This window comes from Malaclemys terrapin, chromosome 1, assembly GCF_027887155.1.
Source record: "Malaclemys terrapin pileata isolate rMalTer1 chromosome 1, rMalTer1.hap1, whole genome shotgun sequence".
In the NCBI taxonomy this organism is placed as follows: Eukaryota; Metazoa; Chordata; order Testudines; family Emydidae; genus Malaclemys; species Malaclemys terrapin.
In genome coordinates this window covers 238,869,259-238,887,735 of record NC_071505.1, presented here as the reverse complement: position 1 = coordinate 238,887,735, position 18,477 = coordinate 238,869,259, and the positions used below count along the sequence as shown (strand labels likewise).

General features: G+C 42.9%; 1 protein-coding gene across 2 annotated transcripts; it reads right to left on the bottom strand.

The window, feature by feature from the left end:
- Positions 1-737: 737 nt before the first annotated feature.
- On the bottom strand, positions 738-4,481 carry GPR45 (G protein-coupled receptor 45). 2 transcript variants are annotated; one of them, XM_054016541.1, is made up of 2 exons: positions 4,433-4,481; positions 738-2,462 (listed from the first exon to the last, which is right to left on the bottom strand). In XM_054016541.1, exon 2 carries the CDS (start codon positions 2,170-2,172, stop codon positions 1,057-1,059), a length of 1,116 nt encoding a protein of 371 aa, XP_053872516.1. In that variant the 5' UTR covers positions 2,173-2,462; positions 4,433-4,481; the 3' UTR covers positions 738-1,056. The 2 variants fall into 2 exon arrangements, with proteins under 2 accessions (XP_053872516.1, XP_053872517.1); XM_054016542.1 differs by lacking the exon at positions 4,433-4,481 and adding an exon at positions 2,695-2,781.
- Between the last annotated feature and the right edge of the window lie 13,996 nt (positions 4,482-18,477).

Genomic DNA, 18,477 nt, shown 5'->3' with positions numbered 1-18,477 from the left:
AGTGCTGAAGATAGAAATAAAAGATGGATAGGCTACAGGTCAATGCATGAGATTGGAAGCCACGACTTCAGCACTCTATTTCTGGTCTGCCATAGAATGGCAGTGTGCCCCGAGGTCAGTCACCTCCTTTCTGTGCCCCACTTTCTCATCTGTAAAATGGAGATAAGAGCTATCTCACAGGTATGTGTTATATTAAGATTCTTTGATGGAAAGTGTATACAAGTGTCAATGACAAATTAGATAATGGGAGATAAGCAGAGTCAGAAAAAGCCTCCTTCATGAAAAATCTTGCTTGGGGAGCTGCACAGGACATGATAGCTATGGCTATTTTAAAAAATGAAAAGCTACACAACTGTTATTCATTGTCATAATATAAAAATGTGTTAGTGGCAATATGCACCTCACCTAGTACCAGCTTTAAGAGGTACTGGTGTGTGTATTCGTGAACACTTATGACAGTCAAAGATGAACAGACTCAATCTGACATTGCCGTTACACCACTGTACAAAACAATTGTTTCCATCTCTCTGACACATTGCACAGGAAGATTCACAGGAAGATGAGGATTCAAATTCTGCAGTGATTTGGCAATGAACAGAATTAAAAACATTTGTTTTTGGTTTTTTTGTTCTAGAGCTTGGTACTCTAGACTTACGACTCTCCCACATTTTTATTCTTCATCTTGTATTTTTTTCCACTTGAGCTGTGTGATGAAAACAATAGTTATATACATTTTTAAAAAGGAGGATACAGGGTTTCAGCTGTTACCACTGTATTGTTATTAGACAGACTATATTTTTGGTCACAAGTGACATTTTTACATGGCACCAAGTATTGCACCATTATTGCACCAAGAGGTTTTAATTCAAGCAGTACTAATGAGTTATTTGTAAGCTTAGGGGAAGTTAGAAATACAATCTTAACACAGAGAACAATGGAGCACAGCATCCTTTTAAAGATTTGTGACAACAGCAGAAAGTAAATAGTAGAAATGAACTATTGCCTACTTTAACCAATCCTTTCATAACTTTTCCCTCCCTGGCCCACAGCTTCTTCCTAAACAGCTGACTGGGTCTCACTACAGATGTATATTGTACTTGGCTGTATTCTCCTCTTTGTTCGTCCAGGCACTTTAGGGAGGATCTTGAATGTTTTAGGCATGAATTCCATGCAGGCCTCACGGAATTTCTTGATTCTCCAACAGTAGACGACAGGGTTAAACACTGACTTGAGGTAACTCAGCCACAGGATGTAGGTGCTGGTGATGTAGAAAGAAGGGCTGTAGTAGAACTGTCTGCTAAACACAGAGAGCAAGCTGAACACAGTGTGTGGAAGCCAGCAGAGTGAAAAGCCAATGAATAGAATGAGAATTGTAGTGAAGGCTCTGGTTTTGAAGCTCATGTCCACATTCATCTGCTGAGGCTTCTGTAGTCCCATGAGGCCTAGTTTGCTCACCTGGCTCAAGCAAAGGCTCTCAGCATGGTTGTGGATCCTAAGGGCATTGCGCCGCACGGTATTTAGAATGCAAAGGTAAGAATACAGCATGATACTGAAAGGGATGAAGAAAATTGCCACAACTAGCATCACGACATAAGCTCTGTCAGCAGGAAATTCAGTGTACCCCAGAACACATTGGGGAGCCCGGGCTGGTACTTCCACAAATGTCCATCCAATCACTGAAGGAAAGGAAATGCAGAAGGACAGTGCCCAGGACATGGCGATGATGACTTTGGCACGGTAAGGGTTCAGCTTGTCTTGCCGTTGAACGATAATTAAGAAACGGTCCACGCTAATGATCAAGAGTATAGAGACTCCTTCCAAGACAAATAACCAATAGAGCATAGCTGATATCCGACAGAAGTGAGCCCCGAAGTTCCAGGTCACTGTAATAATTGTAACTGCGGTAAAAGGCATGCAGAATAAAGACAGCATGATGTCAGAAAAGGCCAAAGTTGCTAGCAGCAGGTTGATGGCTGAACGCATGGCTGGCTTCTGGTAGACAATGAGGCAGACAATGGCATTACCAAAAAATCCAACGGCAATCATGAAGACCATTATTATTACCAACAATATCCTGAGTGGGGCAGGCAGAGCTGTGTAACTGGAGCCTATGGATGGGGTACTCTCATTGAGAGCAACATCACTGTCTATGGGAGTGTCGTTGCATGCCATCACTGACAAACCTGAAGTGGGAGAAGGAAGAGCCAAGAAGTCTTCCTGTTAACTCTTTGATTGTTGCCATTATTTCATCTTGCCTGTCAGAAAAAGGCCATGGACAGATATTTGCAGTTGGCTGTGGTAGATAAATGGTTAAAACAGAGGTCTGTCTTTGAGGACATATTTTTCAGATATCAGGAGGGCTGAACAAAAGCTAATATTTAGCAAAGAGCAAGTAACTTCAGGGTTTATTGGAGTTGGAGTTGAAGCCATCTTCAAGTACATTTGCTTGGTGAATCTCTGACCTAGAGAACATAAGAAGGTGAATCACAAGTCATTCTCTGCATCTGTTCAATAACCATGGGATACATACAATGATGATGATTAAATTCCTTTAATCTTTATATGTAAAGATAGTCAGATCTCCTAACAGTACATGCTTCCAGTGTTCAATAAAAGGTTTACATTTTTTATTAAGACCCCCATTAGATGCAAGATCAGTTTTATGTATTAGATATGCTTAGACCCTCACATTACCTGGACAGAGAAAACAAATGACTCAAGTTTCTGGATGTTTGAATGATTTTTCAAGTTTTCACTTGGCAGGTCTTATTTCAAAGTTTCTGTGGTCAGCTCTACTGTGTCTGTTTATCAAATAGAAGGTCTAGTGTACATCTTCAAATCCTTCCTGAAAGCATCGTGAGAGTTAATATTCAACTACTAAACTCCCTTGCCTACTCCAGTGTCTGACTGTTGGTAGGATCAGAAATGCTAGAGAGGCCAAATACTCATTCTGTGGTACTGAGCACCATAGAAGTGCTTAGGGAGAAAATAAATGGGGGGAGGGATAGCTCAGTGGTTTGAGCATTGGCCTGCTAAACCCAGGGTTGTGAGTTCAATCCTTGAGGGGGCCACTTGGGAATCTGGGGCAAAATCAGTACTTGGTCCTGCTAGTGAAGGCAGGGGGCTGGACTCGATGACCTTTCAAGGTCCCTTCCAGTTCTAGGAGATGGGATATCTCCATTATTATTATTATTATAAATGACAAATGGAAACAAGAAAAATAAGCCCCTGAAATGTCTGGAAGACACCTGATTACAAAGGAGAGGGAAGTGCTCTCCCCTAAATTTTCTTCTTAGTCCCGGTCTCATCCCACAATTGTGCCTTCCCTGCCCTTCATAGCTGGGTGCCTTTTACCTGTTTATGTACTCATGTGTAAAACAGCACGTAACCCTATTCTGCTAATAGCAATACCACACTGGGCTAGATTCACAAAAGGACTTACGCCCCTAACTGGCTTCTATTCACCGACACATTATATATGCACACACACACGCACCACATTAACAAGTGTTATACACAACTAATACTGTCTACATGATATTAAATATGAATGCTGTGTAATTAGGCTACCTGACATATCTCAGGTTCTTCCTGTAATTCTGTTCCCCTATGCCAAGTATCCCACAGCACTTTGCAAAGCTAGAGTCAGCTTTGGCACTGGAGAACAGGAAACCTCTTAAAGGCAATATACAGTTGTGGATTGTCCTGGTACCAGTGTGGCGGTACCCGCATGGACAATTGGTTTGGAATACAGTACCCAAAACAGCAAAGGAAAGGTACACCAGGGTGCCAGAAGAACAAGACCAAAAGCTGGTTGGTTAAATTTAGTCTCTGGTGACACAGAATGCTCTCTAACGTGTAAAGAGGTTACTGTATCTATGTAGTCTCGCGTGCATGGTATGGGAGCACCCCTGTGAAAAGTGAACTGCATGTCTTTAGACAATAAGTGACTGGAGGCTCCAGTCTGGAGCTTGGTTATTTGGTCTCTTGAACTTTTTAAATATCGAACCACAAGTGCAGTCAAGATCACTTGGCTATATTTTGAGAAATACAAGTTACAAGCCTAAATCCCGAAATCAGGCCTGACTATGATTCAAAACCCCCCCTGTTCAGCAGCCTCCAGACTTTGTAGGTACCTAAGCTCTCTTGGCACCTAAATTGTTGCACTAGAAGTTCCCTAGGCATCTATGTTTCCACATCTGCACATGCTCACTGCAACTCCTTGCTCAGTGTCCAGATGCCTAAGCCCCAGAGTGATACATGAACTGGGGGACGATAGGCGTTCCTCTACCAAGCTTGCTTGTGGGGCCCTAGCTGGTAAGTGTGCTCAAACTCACCTGGTGTATCAGGTTCTATAGGCACGCTTACACAAAATGGTGGGGGGAGGGAGAAGGAGAGCCCACCCCTAACTTTTAGTCCAGTGGTTACTCACATTGGAAGAGACCCTGCGTCAGGTCCTACTTGTGAGAAGGAGAGAGAATTTAAACAGGGATTTGCCATCTCTCAGCTGTGAGGCTCTTTCAATCTCTCCTCTTGAAGTTGTTCCACTGTGGATAAATAAGAGTCACTGGCTGAGTGCACACACAAGACTGACAGTTGCCTAATAAGCCCTTCTCTTCATGTGTCATTATATAATGCCTGCATCTGTAATTTTCACTCCATGCACCTGAAGAAGTGAGGTTTTTTACTCACGAAAGCCAAATAAATCTGTTAGTCTTTAAGGTGCCACCAGACTGCTTGTTGTTTTTGTGGATACAGACTAACACTGCTACCCCAATACTTGTTACTTAATGGTTACTGCACTCACCCGGGATGTGGAAGAGCCATGATTGAGTCCCCCTGCTGTGATAAGTTTATTTATCCCCAATAGAACAGCTTCAACAGGAGAAATTGAGGCCACCCACAACAGACTAGCCCACAGCTCACAGGTTAGGGCACTCAACTGTGCTGTGGCAGACCCCAGTTCAAACCCCAAGAATGGGGACTTGAACCAAGCGTATCTTGACCAGTAGAACTGCAATCAGAGGTCCCCTGTCTCCTGGAGGGACTATTATTGACTGGACAATAGAAATGCAGGGAGTTAGACTAGAACCAATTAGGTTAGAGCTGTCTGGAGGGTTTAATAAAGTTCCACTTGTTCAAATAAACCTGCATTCAGCATCTCTCTGACAATCACTGAGGCCTGGTCTACACTGGAGGGAAAGGGGAAGAAATCAATCTAAGTTATGCAGCTTCAGCTATGTGAATAACGTAGCCGAAGTCGACGTACTTAGATCTACTTACCGCGGTGTCGTCACTGCGGTAAGTCGACGACGGACGCTCTCCTGTTGACTCCGCCGGCGCCTCTCGCCCTGGTGGAGTAGCGGAGTTGACAGGAGAGCGCTCGGCGGTCGATTTACCGCATCTAGACTAGACGTGATAAATCAAGTCCCCGCCGGATTGATCGCTGCCCGTCAATCCAGTGGGTAATGTAGACAAGCCCTAAGAGCTGGGTGGCCTCTCAAGAGACTGACTTGCAGAGATCACAGAAGAGAGGCAGGTGGCAGAAGGTGACTGGCGAGCAGAGAACAGCTGCTGACAGGACGTCCAGGTGGCGAGGAGCAGCGGCTGGCGAGGTGGCCAGCAGAGAGGAACAGTGGCTAGCAAGGGCGGCCAGCCAAAGCAAGTGCTCAGCTGGTGGAGCAAGCCAGGTGCCTTCTTCCCTGGGAGGGAGGTAAAACTCACACAGATGCACTTATGCACCCTGGGTCCTCACTGACCAAAGACAACCACAGTGAGTGGGGTGTGTTGAGGGAGCAGAGAGGGGCACAGAAAAGGAACCTTTGGTTATAGAACTCAAGAACATGAGGCAGAAGACATGGTCCCTCGCACTCTGGGGTGAGTGTCCTGCTCACAGTTTTATGTTTATGAATCCTGCTTGTGGCATTTTCCCTAATTAATGTTGTGTGACTTCCCTCCTTTCATTAAAAGTTTCTTTTCTACATTCAGACTCTGTGCTTGCGAGTGGGGAAGTATTGCCTCTCAGAGGCACTCAGGGGTGGGGGCTCGAGCTGGTTCTGTATTGTATTGATGGAAAGGAACTCCTAGATATCGAACCCGGCCCTGGTTGCTGCCGTCCCCACCTGTTAGAAGGGTTACATTAATAAGAAAAAGTAAAACATGAATCAAGACTCAGCAGGCTAGCGCAGTAGTCAAAATTCCTTTCGCTGAACAAATGTCACTGCAACAAGAGATAGTTTGCAGACTGATCATCAGAAATGCAGGCAAAACAACAGCTTATGTTGGAGTTTGATGTAAATGTAGATTTCTTCTAGAAACAGTGAAGGGGGAGCCTCTTTTTTACAGTAAAACTAGCTCTCAAAAGACATGATTCAGACATTCTGTCCATGAATTTGCAAGTAATATGCAGTTAAAGGGACCTTTTCTCCCAACTCTCTTTAGGGGTACATATTCAGCATAGATTTCCTCAGACATTGGTAGAGTGGCTACTGGAAGTAGGTGTAAAGTTACATTAACTAATGTCCCCTCTAAACTTACTTAGACTTACCTCTAAATGTGGCTCATTGCCATTAATTGTCATACTTACTTCACTTCAAACAACAGCCAGAATAATATACACTTCTACCCCGATATAACGTGACCCGATATAACACGAATTCGGATATAATGTGGTAAAGCAGTGCTCCGGGGGGGGGGGGGGGGGGAAGGGGGGGGAGCTGCGCACTCCGGCGGATCAAAGCAAGTTCAATATAATGCGGTTTCGCCTATAACGCGGTAAGATTTTTTGGCTACCGAGGACAGTGTTATATCGGGGTAGAGGTGGAAGTGAAAAACAGAAAACACCTATGTCATCTGCCAGTGCAGGAATCTTACCCACAGTTGATTTTCTAGTTCTTTGTTCCGTCTAATTTTCTATGTCTCAACAGTTGGAACTTTTTCTTCCCTGACAGATCTCATTGCCAAGAAATATTTTTTTGGTTACCCAGTCTAAGTTTCCTTTTCTTAATTTCATTCTGTTACTCTTAATTATGCATCACCTTTTCCATCCTCAAGATCATTGACTGCTCAAATATTTGTAGATGCTTTTGTGCCCCTCTTTCTATACTTAATGGATTCATGTTGCAGTGGCCAGTGAACAGTCCTCTTGCAAATACTGGACCAAAATACATGTCTGTTTGACAGTGGTTAAGTACAGGAGAGTTGAAAAGAAAACATACTTTGACATATATTTTATAAAATGAAGTATTCATTGTAACAAGGCTTAACTACTAAACCAAATGTTATTTCAGGTAGGACTGAATGAACTGCCCACTGAAATTTGGGGTCTTAGGTAAATTTACTTTGTTATGCTTCAGTCTTCATGCACTAAATCAAGTAAATTTAAATACATTACGTGTTCTGAATGTCAAGAGAGAACATAGATGAATGGTCTCTACTCACGCTGCATCATTAATTTCTATTACTGAGAGTTCTACACAGGACCAGCACCGAAACATTACCCCAGAGTCTGGTTTCACTCCACTAAGGAGTAAGTACTCTATAGTAATTTTTACTTATGCCCATTGACTCCATTCCACAGTTCTAAATAGAAACAACAAAAAGAAACAAAAATAAGATTTCCCCAGGAGAGTGCATGATGCATGTTTCCTCTGCAGTGTGCTGCACCAGAAAATGGAAGTAGCTTTGCAGCTATCCAGACTCTTAGAAATTTAAAGATGCAATAAAAGAAGTTGCAAGTGACATGCACCGCGTATACCGTAGCACAGAGCGAAGCAGCTGAGAGTTAATGTCGTCTGAGACTGCACTAACTCCTCCGTCGATCCTCAGCTCATTGCCGCCGGGACTGAACATAACCTACCTGGTTCCCCGCCCTGGTCCATGCTGTCCCCACAGGGGGATCTAGAGATCTTCAGAAAGCTCTTTTCAGATCAAAGATGGAGGAGATGGTGCTGCAGAGCAGCTGACACTTCCTTTTGCACAGAAGAGATCTACATGTGGAATAGACTGTTTTCCTGTAAATCCTAGGGGACTGATTACTCTCTCGCTCTCCTATATACATACATTCTCAAAATAGGGCTCTCATTTGCTAAATCTAGGAATTAACCGATATCTTCCTTGCTGTCATAGACAGAACTGGCTCCCTTAATGCAACTGCTGTTCTCAACCTTCATCTCAGTTGTTGCCAAGGAAACCAGATCAGTACATTCGCAAACAACTTTGTATAACCAGTTTTGCCCTGGGAATCTTGGAACTGTCCACACCCCCCACACCCCCAGCCCTTGCTGAGGTTCATTTATCTTAGTTGACTATTAAACCACTTCTGCAAGCTCCCTTTATATGGGAACGGCTACAAGGTGCAAGTAAATACATCAAAATGTACATTAAAACAAAGAGAGCGAGCACATGTGTGTGTGTATGTGCACCATCGACCCTTTTTTAACTCTGGTCAGCTCTGGCTTTTTCAGCCTCAGTGGAAGAGGGTGGTTTGGACTGAACTGGTTAATGAGCCATGATACTGGAGATACCTAATGCAAGAAATTTCTCAGTTGTACTAAAACAGAAGAACACCAAAGATTCACCAACTTCAGTCCAATCCACTAAAAAAAAAAAGTGGGGGGGGGGACCTTATTTACAGCACCTAAAATATACCAGAGTGCAATAACAAGCCTATTTAATGAACCTGAGACAGACTTAATGCCATCTAATTGCTGCACCTGTACCAACGGCAGAAGGAAAAACATAATTAAACTTCAGAATTAGAAGTAAACAATCTAATAATAACTAGATCGCCAACAAACAGAAAGATTATAGAAGATTCACCCAGAATCTTAGAGTCTAAATAAGTTTTTGTGAAAAAGAAAACAAGGTTATAGAGGCAGAAAAAATGTAATCAAACAATGCAATGCAAAGAATAAATGAATCATCCACATATGCTAAGCCACTGTGAGGCAGGTGGGAAGCTAAACAACAAAAAGATAGGTTTGATTTCAGGGGAGTGAAGGCAATGAAGTTGAAACTATCATAAGCAACCTCCAGGGACCAGCAAAAACAGTTGCCTAACACGGATGGTTTAACTAAAGGCTGGAGAAGATGGTACTGGAAATCTTAGGGGTACTTTAAAGTAGGTGCTAAAAATACCTACTGAAGTGGTTCCTTAGAGCAAGTTTCACTACAGTTACAGCAAGAATAAAAATGTCACCTAATTCAGAAGTGGATTACACTAGATGACTGTTAGACAGTCTACCCATGAAGACTGAAATGCATGCAAGACATTGAAAAAACTGTGTGGACAATGGGCTGCTTGCTAACCTAACTGCATGGTAGTTCTTCTAAGCAATAAGCCTTCTTCAACTGCCTTCCTGTAAAAAAACCCAAACCCAGTGGTTTCAGAGAGTCAGAGTTTCCCTGCCCTCTAAGAGAGAATAGCACTCTTTACTCTTTGGAGTGGGCAGTTTAAGAAACAAGCTTATTTAACTGTGGACTAGGGATTGCTGAATTTATTTGGATCAGTTTGTCATTCCAGAACATACAGCTAACTAACGATTCAAGTATACGTAATTCTGCAAGGGTCTGATTGGACCTTGAGATGTCATTGCTGTGTACCTGTTCCTATTTGCTTTCCGAGCCCAGCCAGAACATCACCTTGACTAGCTGAGAGAAATGACAATGCATCATATGCAAACTTCTTGGCTTTGGTAATACTTTATGGATATTGCCAAGAAACAATATACTGTATTTGCCTTAGAAGATTTAAGAAAAAAGCATATGTGCAGATGACAACATGGCTTCTCTATTTAGAGTGTAAACAGCTTGTAAATTAGATATCTACCATATCTCCAGTTTTGCTTTGCATTATAATAGAATGCCATAAACGGCATTACATTGAGTGTTCACAGTACTGTGCCTTTCAAGATCTTAGAATCTCAACACTTCACAATGAGCTGTGGTGGGAGGATGGTGGTGGTGGAGAAGAGGGTCAGGTTATGAGATAGCCAAAACGTTAACAATTCTCCAACCAATTTTGCACTTGGCATTTTCCACAATAAAACTAACTTCAGACACCAAAATCAAACCAATCCAAAACCTGCTTCATGCTTTGCTTTTCAATTGTCTGCATCCACATGGCATATGGAGTAATGATCACAGAAGGGGAGACTCACATATCATTGCCTGCACGCCAGGACAGCTGCTGCTCATGACATGTGCACTGTTGTACCTCTGAGGGATAACCTTCCGAGGCGATAGCGCATGCCAACAGTGATCCTTCATTACAAATTGCCTGGGCCAGGGCCTCTATCCAAGAAACTGCATGGCAGTGCACTGAAATGCATCACTGGATACAGCTCTTGTTCATATATCCAAGAAGTATGCCTGGATAGTTGGTTAATTTATTTCTGATGCCTTTGGTTTCAACAGACGAGCAGTCCAAAGACAGCAGATTTTCTTTAACTTCTCTCACACTGCAGTTGCACACGGACAGCTTTATAAGTTCTCTACTTGATGTTAAACCACTGAGCAGAGAAGATGCATCAACAACTGTGCACTCTTCCACCACTCCTTCCTGTAGTCAGAGCTTGCAAAATCTCTATTAGATGCAGCTCTTTCCCTCTTGAGGCTGCTGTGTTTGCTTGCAGGAAATGCACACTCCTAATAAATACCACTTTTAAATTGTTCCCAGTTCATTTAGTTCCTGTTTCTGTACCATGCTGTTTGATCTCAATTTGTGCTCTCGTATTTTTCCAAGCCTAATCGTTGACTGTGTTTCTGGTCTCAAGCACTTTACCTAGTTGCCAGATCCTTAGCGACACTCTGAAGAGGTTTGCTGAAAGATGCACTTTGGAGGTCCACTAAACTCAGACTGACCCAGTGCACAAAGCCGGATTCTGCGGATTGAACAGGCAGAAGTGACACATGAAGGGAAACAGAGAGGACAAGCTCCAACAGAGAGCAAGATCAGTTCGTGTGATGCTGAAGCTAGAACTTATGTAATCAAATCTGAATACTTTATTCAACAAATGCCAGTATATTTCTCAAATGTTTATATATCCTTCCCCTGCACAAACTCATAATCTGGAGGTCCTGATGCTTCATGTGCACATGCTTAAGTGGTTGGCTTGATATGGGCAAGTGTACTCAGGACCTAGCTGGATGCAGCCCATATACGAGTGACATTAACTAGGACATGGAGATAGACCCTTACATACCTTGGAATACTGAGTTTCTAAAATGAGAGCGAGAAAAAACGGTCTTTGAAACAGGAGCAGTTGATGTTTATTCCTGCAGCACAGAGTCCAGCTCAACTTATTCCAACAGTAGAAGACAAAGTGTTCTTCTCCTCATGATGCTCTCTGGAGGATGTTCTTCTGAGGAATTCTTTAAAGATTCAGGGCCCAGTTCTGCCTTCGTTTTTTAGCGTAACTCCCTTATCCGCAATGGAGTCACTTCTGATTTACTGTGGTGTAAATGAAAAAAAAAATTAGACCTGTTTCTAAGAAAAGGATGGATTGGATACTCCTCCCCCACTTCTAAAATTATAGTGATGCACTCTGGAAAAAAGAAATAGGGATTTGCAATAGCACCCAGAGGCACAGTGAGGTTGGGCCCTACTATGCAAACATATAATAAAACACAGTCACTGTCTCAGAGAGCTTCAGGTGTGCACATGGGTCAAACTCGGAGGGGAAGGGGAAGTGAGATCCTCTTACCCTAATATAGATTCAGTTATGCTTGGACCGACTCCCATAGGCCACTATCAATACTTAAGAATCTAAACTGGTGTAAATAAGAAATGAAAAGAAATTAAAGAAGCCCCCACTCTACCTTACCTATTAAACAAAAAGATTTTATACTTAAACAGGAAAAAATACTTGAATGTATTAACATTTTAGGCTTAATTATAAGGCAAGGAAACCAGTCCATACTTTGCTTACAGACAAATGCAGCCTTTTAAATAGAAACCCAACATCATCCAAAGAATTTGATTTGACCCCCTTCCCCTCCAACTCCCCATCAACCCTCACACCTCTACCTCTAAATCAAAGCCACATTTCTCTTGGAATTGCATCGCTCTGATAAGTAACATCTGTTTTCCAGAGGTGTAAAGTTGCAAGGAGATCATCATTAGTCACTAGCACAAAGGATTTCACATGGAAAATACAATGGAAAAGTATCAGAACCCCATTTAAAAGATGAAAGGACATAAGTAGGCTTAGTACTCAGTTAAACAATTAATACTGGTATTGCTAAAACACTGACAGATGGAACAAATCATTTACTATGCGCGTCACTGGAGGGACAACCCCACTGAGGTTATTCTGGAGATTGTTACTGCTTTAGTATATGAAAACAAACAGACTATTATTGCAAGACTTGGAAGGCAAGTTTGAAATAGCTCCCCATTTGGCAAAGCATCAAAACAGAACAGTGCACAGTCAATATGTCTGGTGCATTCCTCCCTCTCCCCCTCCCCCAATAAGCAGAACAGGAGAATATGGTAAACTGAATAATAAATAATAATAATTTGTTTATAGCACCCTTATCCAAAGATCTCAAAGTTTAGAGTAAACCAAGAAACATTATTTTTTATAGTTATTTTGCCATTGTTGTGACCAAGGCTGAGAGGCAGTGGGTAAAAATAATGGCAGGTTATGGGAGTCTGCTTACATCACATCATTTAATTGGCATTCAGCAATTGATTTACTCTCTCCCCCACCCCCCAATGTCTTCTGAGCCGAGCTCTCTGCTGGGTAAATGGCTGCAGAGAATTTGACCCTCTTCTATCTCCATTAGCTATAGCTGCTGCTTTTGATGCACTCTGAGTATCAGGAACACTTCCCCCCTAATCCCTTAGTGCTTCTAAGAGCAAATGCTTCAGATCTAACCAATCAATAATTCCCATCGTAGGATGACCTATTACCAGGTTATGATTAGACTGAATGAGGATCCATGCTTATAAAAGTCTACAGAGGAAGTATTAAAAAATTTTCTACCTGCTGAATGCCAGTAAAATTATGTCATGGCAGCAGACTCCTGTAACTTACCGTTATTTTTATCCACTGCCTGTCAGACTTGGCCACAAGAGGGGCAATTTTTTTTTTAATTTACATGGCAAAGATACATGGGCAATATTTAAATAAACCACTTAACCTTTTGGTACTAAAAGTTTCCTGTTATAATGAAACATTAGTTATTCACTAAATGTGCTTGGTTAAATATTAGCCGAGAGTGCATTCACCTAAGGTACTTACATATATCCAGCGATAAGAGCCATCTGTGTTAAATACAGCCTCCGGGCCATGAAGTATTTTGAGTGGCCCCAAATTATAGCAAGCCTCTGATGTGAGCTAATATCCATGAACTAGATTCGGTTTTACCACAAAACCTAAGTAATGGGCAGTGCATAGTTACACTGCCAGGAGCCGCCCAGACACACAAGGTAACTCAGATTATTCCTCCAGTCTTCCTGCTCCCTCCACCCCCTGAGCAAGGAAGGAAAAAAAGGACCAAATTGTATCTCAGGGCAGGTCTGCATTACAAATTTACATGAGTGTAGCTGTACCGATGCAGCTGCTCCACTGTAGCGCATCTGGTGAAGACGTTCTAAGCTTAGTAAGTCAACCTCCATGAGAGGCGGTAGCTATGTCAAGGGGAGAAGCTCTCCTGCCAACATAGAGCTATCTACATGGGGGTTGAGGTTGGTATACCTATATCGCTCATGGGTGATTTCACACCCGTGAGCAACATAGTTATGTTGAAGTAAGTATGTAATGTAGACTATGCTTTAGAGTCACACTCAAGTCTCTTGCACCCACCTTCCTCTGGAGGGGACGTAATCTCCACAGTAGAGATTACAGACAGCCAGTATATCAGGGCTGAAGTGAATGCAAAAATGACTATTTCTTGTTCAGGCTCTTAACTGCTTGCTCTATGCCCTCTAGTGGCCACTCTAAAGATTCACGACTAATACCACATCCTCCTTTCTGAAAAGGGACGGTTCATAGACCTTTATCCAAACTTTACATTAAAGCATATAGCAAGAATGAAATATCAACACAAAACAAGAACAAAAAGCCATGTGAAGAGCAGGGTAGGCTGCCTGAATCTTCAGCCTTGCACCAGGGATTTATTCTGCCCTTTTATGACATTTGATTACTAGTTCTCTGACTTCCTTGAACCTTCAAGATTTTATATAATTCTCCAGGAATGCAGGAGGCAGTGTTTCTCTTACTGGATATCTCCTTGCGGGGAAAGGAGCTGGAGAAACTGCTGGCAGTTCTATGTGGACAGGCAGGGTGTTGTTCATAGGTTCAGTCTTGGGGTAGCAATCAGGGTGTTGCATCAAAAGGTGAACCTCCAGAACAAGATGTCTCCTGTTCCGACAGATAATTTCCCCTGGCAGCCTAACAAAGCAGGATCGAGGAGCTCTGGCCCCTCCTTACACTGTCCCCTTTTCCTGAGAAATTTTCACCCAAATGCAATCTCCTGGATTCAATACCCTCAAGGATTTGACTATGGCGTTCAAGTCCTTCTTCTGACAGGCTTTATATTGAGCTTCCTTCTTCTGTAGTCTTGGGATGGTTGGGATAATGGATCTCAACTTCTTCCCCATCAACAGTTCCACAGGGCTGAATCCATTTGCTAGGGGCGTTGACCAGTATGCAACAGGACAAGATGAAGATCTGAGGAATTAGAAATAAGTTGTTTTATTGTCTTTACTTCATATTCTGCTTCACCATTGCTTTGAGGGAACTGTGGGCTGGATGCGACTGTAGTAAGATGAGGTCCTGAAACAAACTCTTGTGTCAGAGGCCCAGTCTGAGGCCTGAATCCTGAACCAAAGTACTTCCAGGCATTGCTAAGCAAAAGCTGGGCTGTGAGCCAGAGGCAGGCCCCACTCACAGAAGAGGGTTGCTAGAAGCAGGTGCATCCACACATAAGTGCTAATAAGAGGAACTTGTGCCAAGATGACATCAGGACACTCCACAGACATAACAAGGAACAGGCAGGTGCCTCTTAAAGACAGGGTTAAAAGGACAGCATGATGGATAGATCTGTTTGTCTGAATCACCATGATCAAAGGGGGAGACAGCACCCTAATGAGCCAAGGGGCTGTACCTCAATACGTCAGTAGGGATGAGTAATCTGTCCTGTAACTGTATAAAAGTAGGTCCCGGAGTGCGCATCTTTGTCCAGCCTAGGGGGCAGTGGAGTGTCCCGCCACTGACTGAGCTGTGTCCATTGCAAGGGGGCACATATTCGTAGTATGTCCTGTAGAGTCTATAAGAAACTATTACTGTGCTTCGTTTGACAATAAACCTGGCTTGGGTTCCTTCGTACCTTACTAGACTCTGTGGTCTTTGGGGGTTCTCTCGGAGTTTGCTGTGTCAGCGATCTGCAGAGCCGGAGCAGCTCACAGGGGGAACACGCACGCAGCCGACTGTTATCAGCATCGAACAAGAGCAGAGCACCACACTGGTAGCTACTGACAACAGCAACATGAGTGAAACCATAGGTATTTGCAAACCTCTTAAAGTTTTCAGAGGAAAACTGTGAAGCACTGGTCAGAGATTACACACTCTGGAATCCCAAAATGGGAAAAGAGGGAAAAGATGTGGTTTAATCTCCACAACTGCACTTGACGAGCAACCAGGCAAACTTCAAAGAATAAAGAGATAATCAATCAAAAGATAAATTGTATTATCCAGACAGAAAAGATCAGTCCCAACTTGCTCCCATTGCCTGTCTTGTAGAGCAGATGGTAGCAACGATTCCAGTGGGTTCGTTCTCATGGGATCACAACATCACATTTCTCAACTCTCTTTTGTAGTGGTTTGCTCAGCCCAGACTACCAAACAGACTGTTTAGCTATCTTCCAGCACTTTGTAATGTCTTGGTGTCCCTCATGAAGTCTGTCAAGGATTTCCTATTGCATGGATGTAGGGATAACCCATCTGGACCCCACCAACAACAGACTTTGGTTTATGGTAAGATCGCCAGAAACCACCAAATATGGTTTCACAGAGGTTTCTGACTGTGTCTTTTGGTCCAGCCTTCTTTGCAGTTAATTATGACGTGGCTCAGTAATTCATCTGCCTCTTGCGTCTTTTTCAGTTCTTGCAGGCATCTTTCTGTGACTGGCAAAGTAGTAAGGACTGTATCTACAGAACCTTCTATGAACAACTCGTTCGGTTTACACTCTTGCTGTTGTGTGTCTGGGACCAGTGCCCTGGAAAGTATCAGCTACCACAAGATTCTTCTAAAGTATATGAGCAGTCTAGAACTGAAACCTCAGGAGACTCATTTGAAAATGCTGCATCCCACATGGTAACTCATCTAAGTTGTTTGAACCTAGAAGAGTAACTAGTAACTCTTCTAGGGGGAGGGATAGCTCAGTGGTTTGAGTGTTGGCCTGCTAAACCCAGGGTTGTGACTTCAATCCTTGAGGGGGCCATTTAGGGATCTGGGGCAAAAATCTGTCAGGGACAGTACTTGGTCCTGCTAGTGAAGGCAGGGGACTGGACTCGATAACCTTTCAAGGTTCCTTCCAGCTCTATGAGATAGGTATAGTTTGTAGTCAATTTCCACATGAAATTTTATGCCCACTAGAATGTGTCTAAAATGTTCACAAATCCATCTAATGGCCAGGACTTCTTTTGCTATGTCTGCATAGTGCTGCTCTGTACTGGTGAGTGCTTGTGAGGAATATGCTATTGGATGCCATAGGGAAAGCGATTGTTCCTGAAGGAGGACTGCCACTACCCCATATAATGAAGCATCGGCCAAAACTGTGATGGTTGTATTTGGTTTATATAAAGGCCAAAACTGGTGGAGTGCTCAGATCTTGCTTTATTTTTCAATGTCAGACTCTGTTTAGTTCTCCAATACCAGGATTGTGTGGCCTCAGGAAATCTCATAATGGCTTTTACTTCTCTCCTAGGAGATGTAAGAATTTTACCAGGTGTGTCACCATGCCCATGAATCGACATAATATACTGACACTCTGAGGCACCTTCATCTGGGTAATCACTTGCACTTTCTCTGGATCTGGCCTGACCCCTGCTCCACTAATGATCTGGTCTAGAAACTTGACTCTGTCTTTTGAGACTTTGCATTTGTCATTAAGTGCTTTCTCCGGTCTTTCCAGGACTACAAAGAGACACTGGTCATGTTGGGTTTAAGTTGATTCATAGATGATATCCATTTGTCAGAGAACCCCTCCAGGCAGACCCTTGAGGTGTTGTGATTTTCCTCGGTGTTCAGGAGCAGATGATATGCCAAAATAGTAGCTAATTGAAACAAAACCTTTCAAAAGGTGTGATGAAAATTGTTACTAGTATAGATTCTGCAGCAACTGATATCTGCCAGAAACCAGACTGGGCATCCAATATGGAGAAGACTTGCTTTACTAAGTTGTTCACGGCATTTTCAATGCATGAGACTACAAGTTACTCTCAACAGACTTTCTCATTAAGTCTGGTAAGGTCTACACAGACCTGAATCTTGTCATTTGGTTTTGGGATCATTATGCCTGTACACCATTCAGTTGGTGTGCCTATTCTGGAAATGGCACCCATCTGCTCCATGTGGCTGAGCTATGCCTTCACCCTGGGCAAAAAGGAAGAGAGACTCTCCTAGGCAACAACAGAACAAAGGCTTGGCATTTGGTACAAGCTTAATGTGTTATTCCCCCTCTAGTTTCCCTACTCCTTGGAATAATTTAGGAAATTTTTGGCTCTAGGTCCATGGTGACTGGTTCCATCCTTATAACCAGGCCTAAGGCTATGATTGCTGGGCGGACAAAACCGTGCATAGGCCATCTACAACACAGACATCTTCAGATGTACTTTGAGTGGCCAAATGTTTTCCTTTCATGTTTAATGGGGACTGTCCTGGTCCTTTCAATATCTTTTTTGGCTCTTGAAACGTTGGTGCTTTCATCCTCCTCTAAAGTAATTATGGAATCAGTTATATCAGCAGCTGTGTCTATTCTGAAGTTCATTTTATGTTTTCCTATGGGGCTCCACAGTGGTTCTTTTTAGTATCTCCAATGGCTTCAAGGTATACAACCCCAGCAGTCTTTGGGTCTTCTTGAAAGACAGCTGGCACCACACATTTAGATCAGCAGACTGTTGCAGGAAATGTCTAAAAAGAAGACATTATGCATGTGGTATCCCTTGCTGGAGAAAGCCATCTGCTGTGAAGTGATCTGCCACACCACTGGCATGCTTTCACGCTCTTGTATTTCTTTTCTTTACTCCACGTTAACATAGCCCTCTCTGGATCCCTTTGTGCTTATACTGGTTGAGTTAGGTATTGTTTCTGGGCATCTGGAGGTATCTTCCTCCCTGTATCTTTGGCTTCTAAAGTGGACTCCTTCTCAAAGTTATTTCTGAGCAGAGTCTGTTGCTTCTTTATGTACAGACTTTGAAAGACTATGTTTTTGGATATCTCTAGTGCAGGGGTCGGCAACCTCTGGCA

Coding starts and splice junctions, on each gene's coding strand:
- GPR45 (XM_054016541.1), bottom strand. CDS start 2,172: ATGGCATGCAACGACACTCCCATAGACAGTGATGTTGCTCTCAATGAG.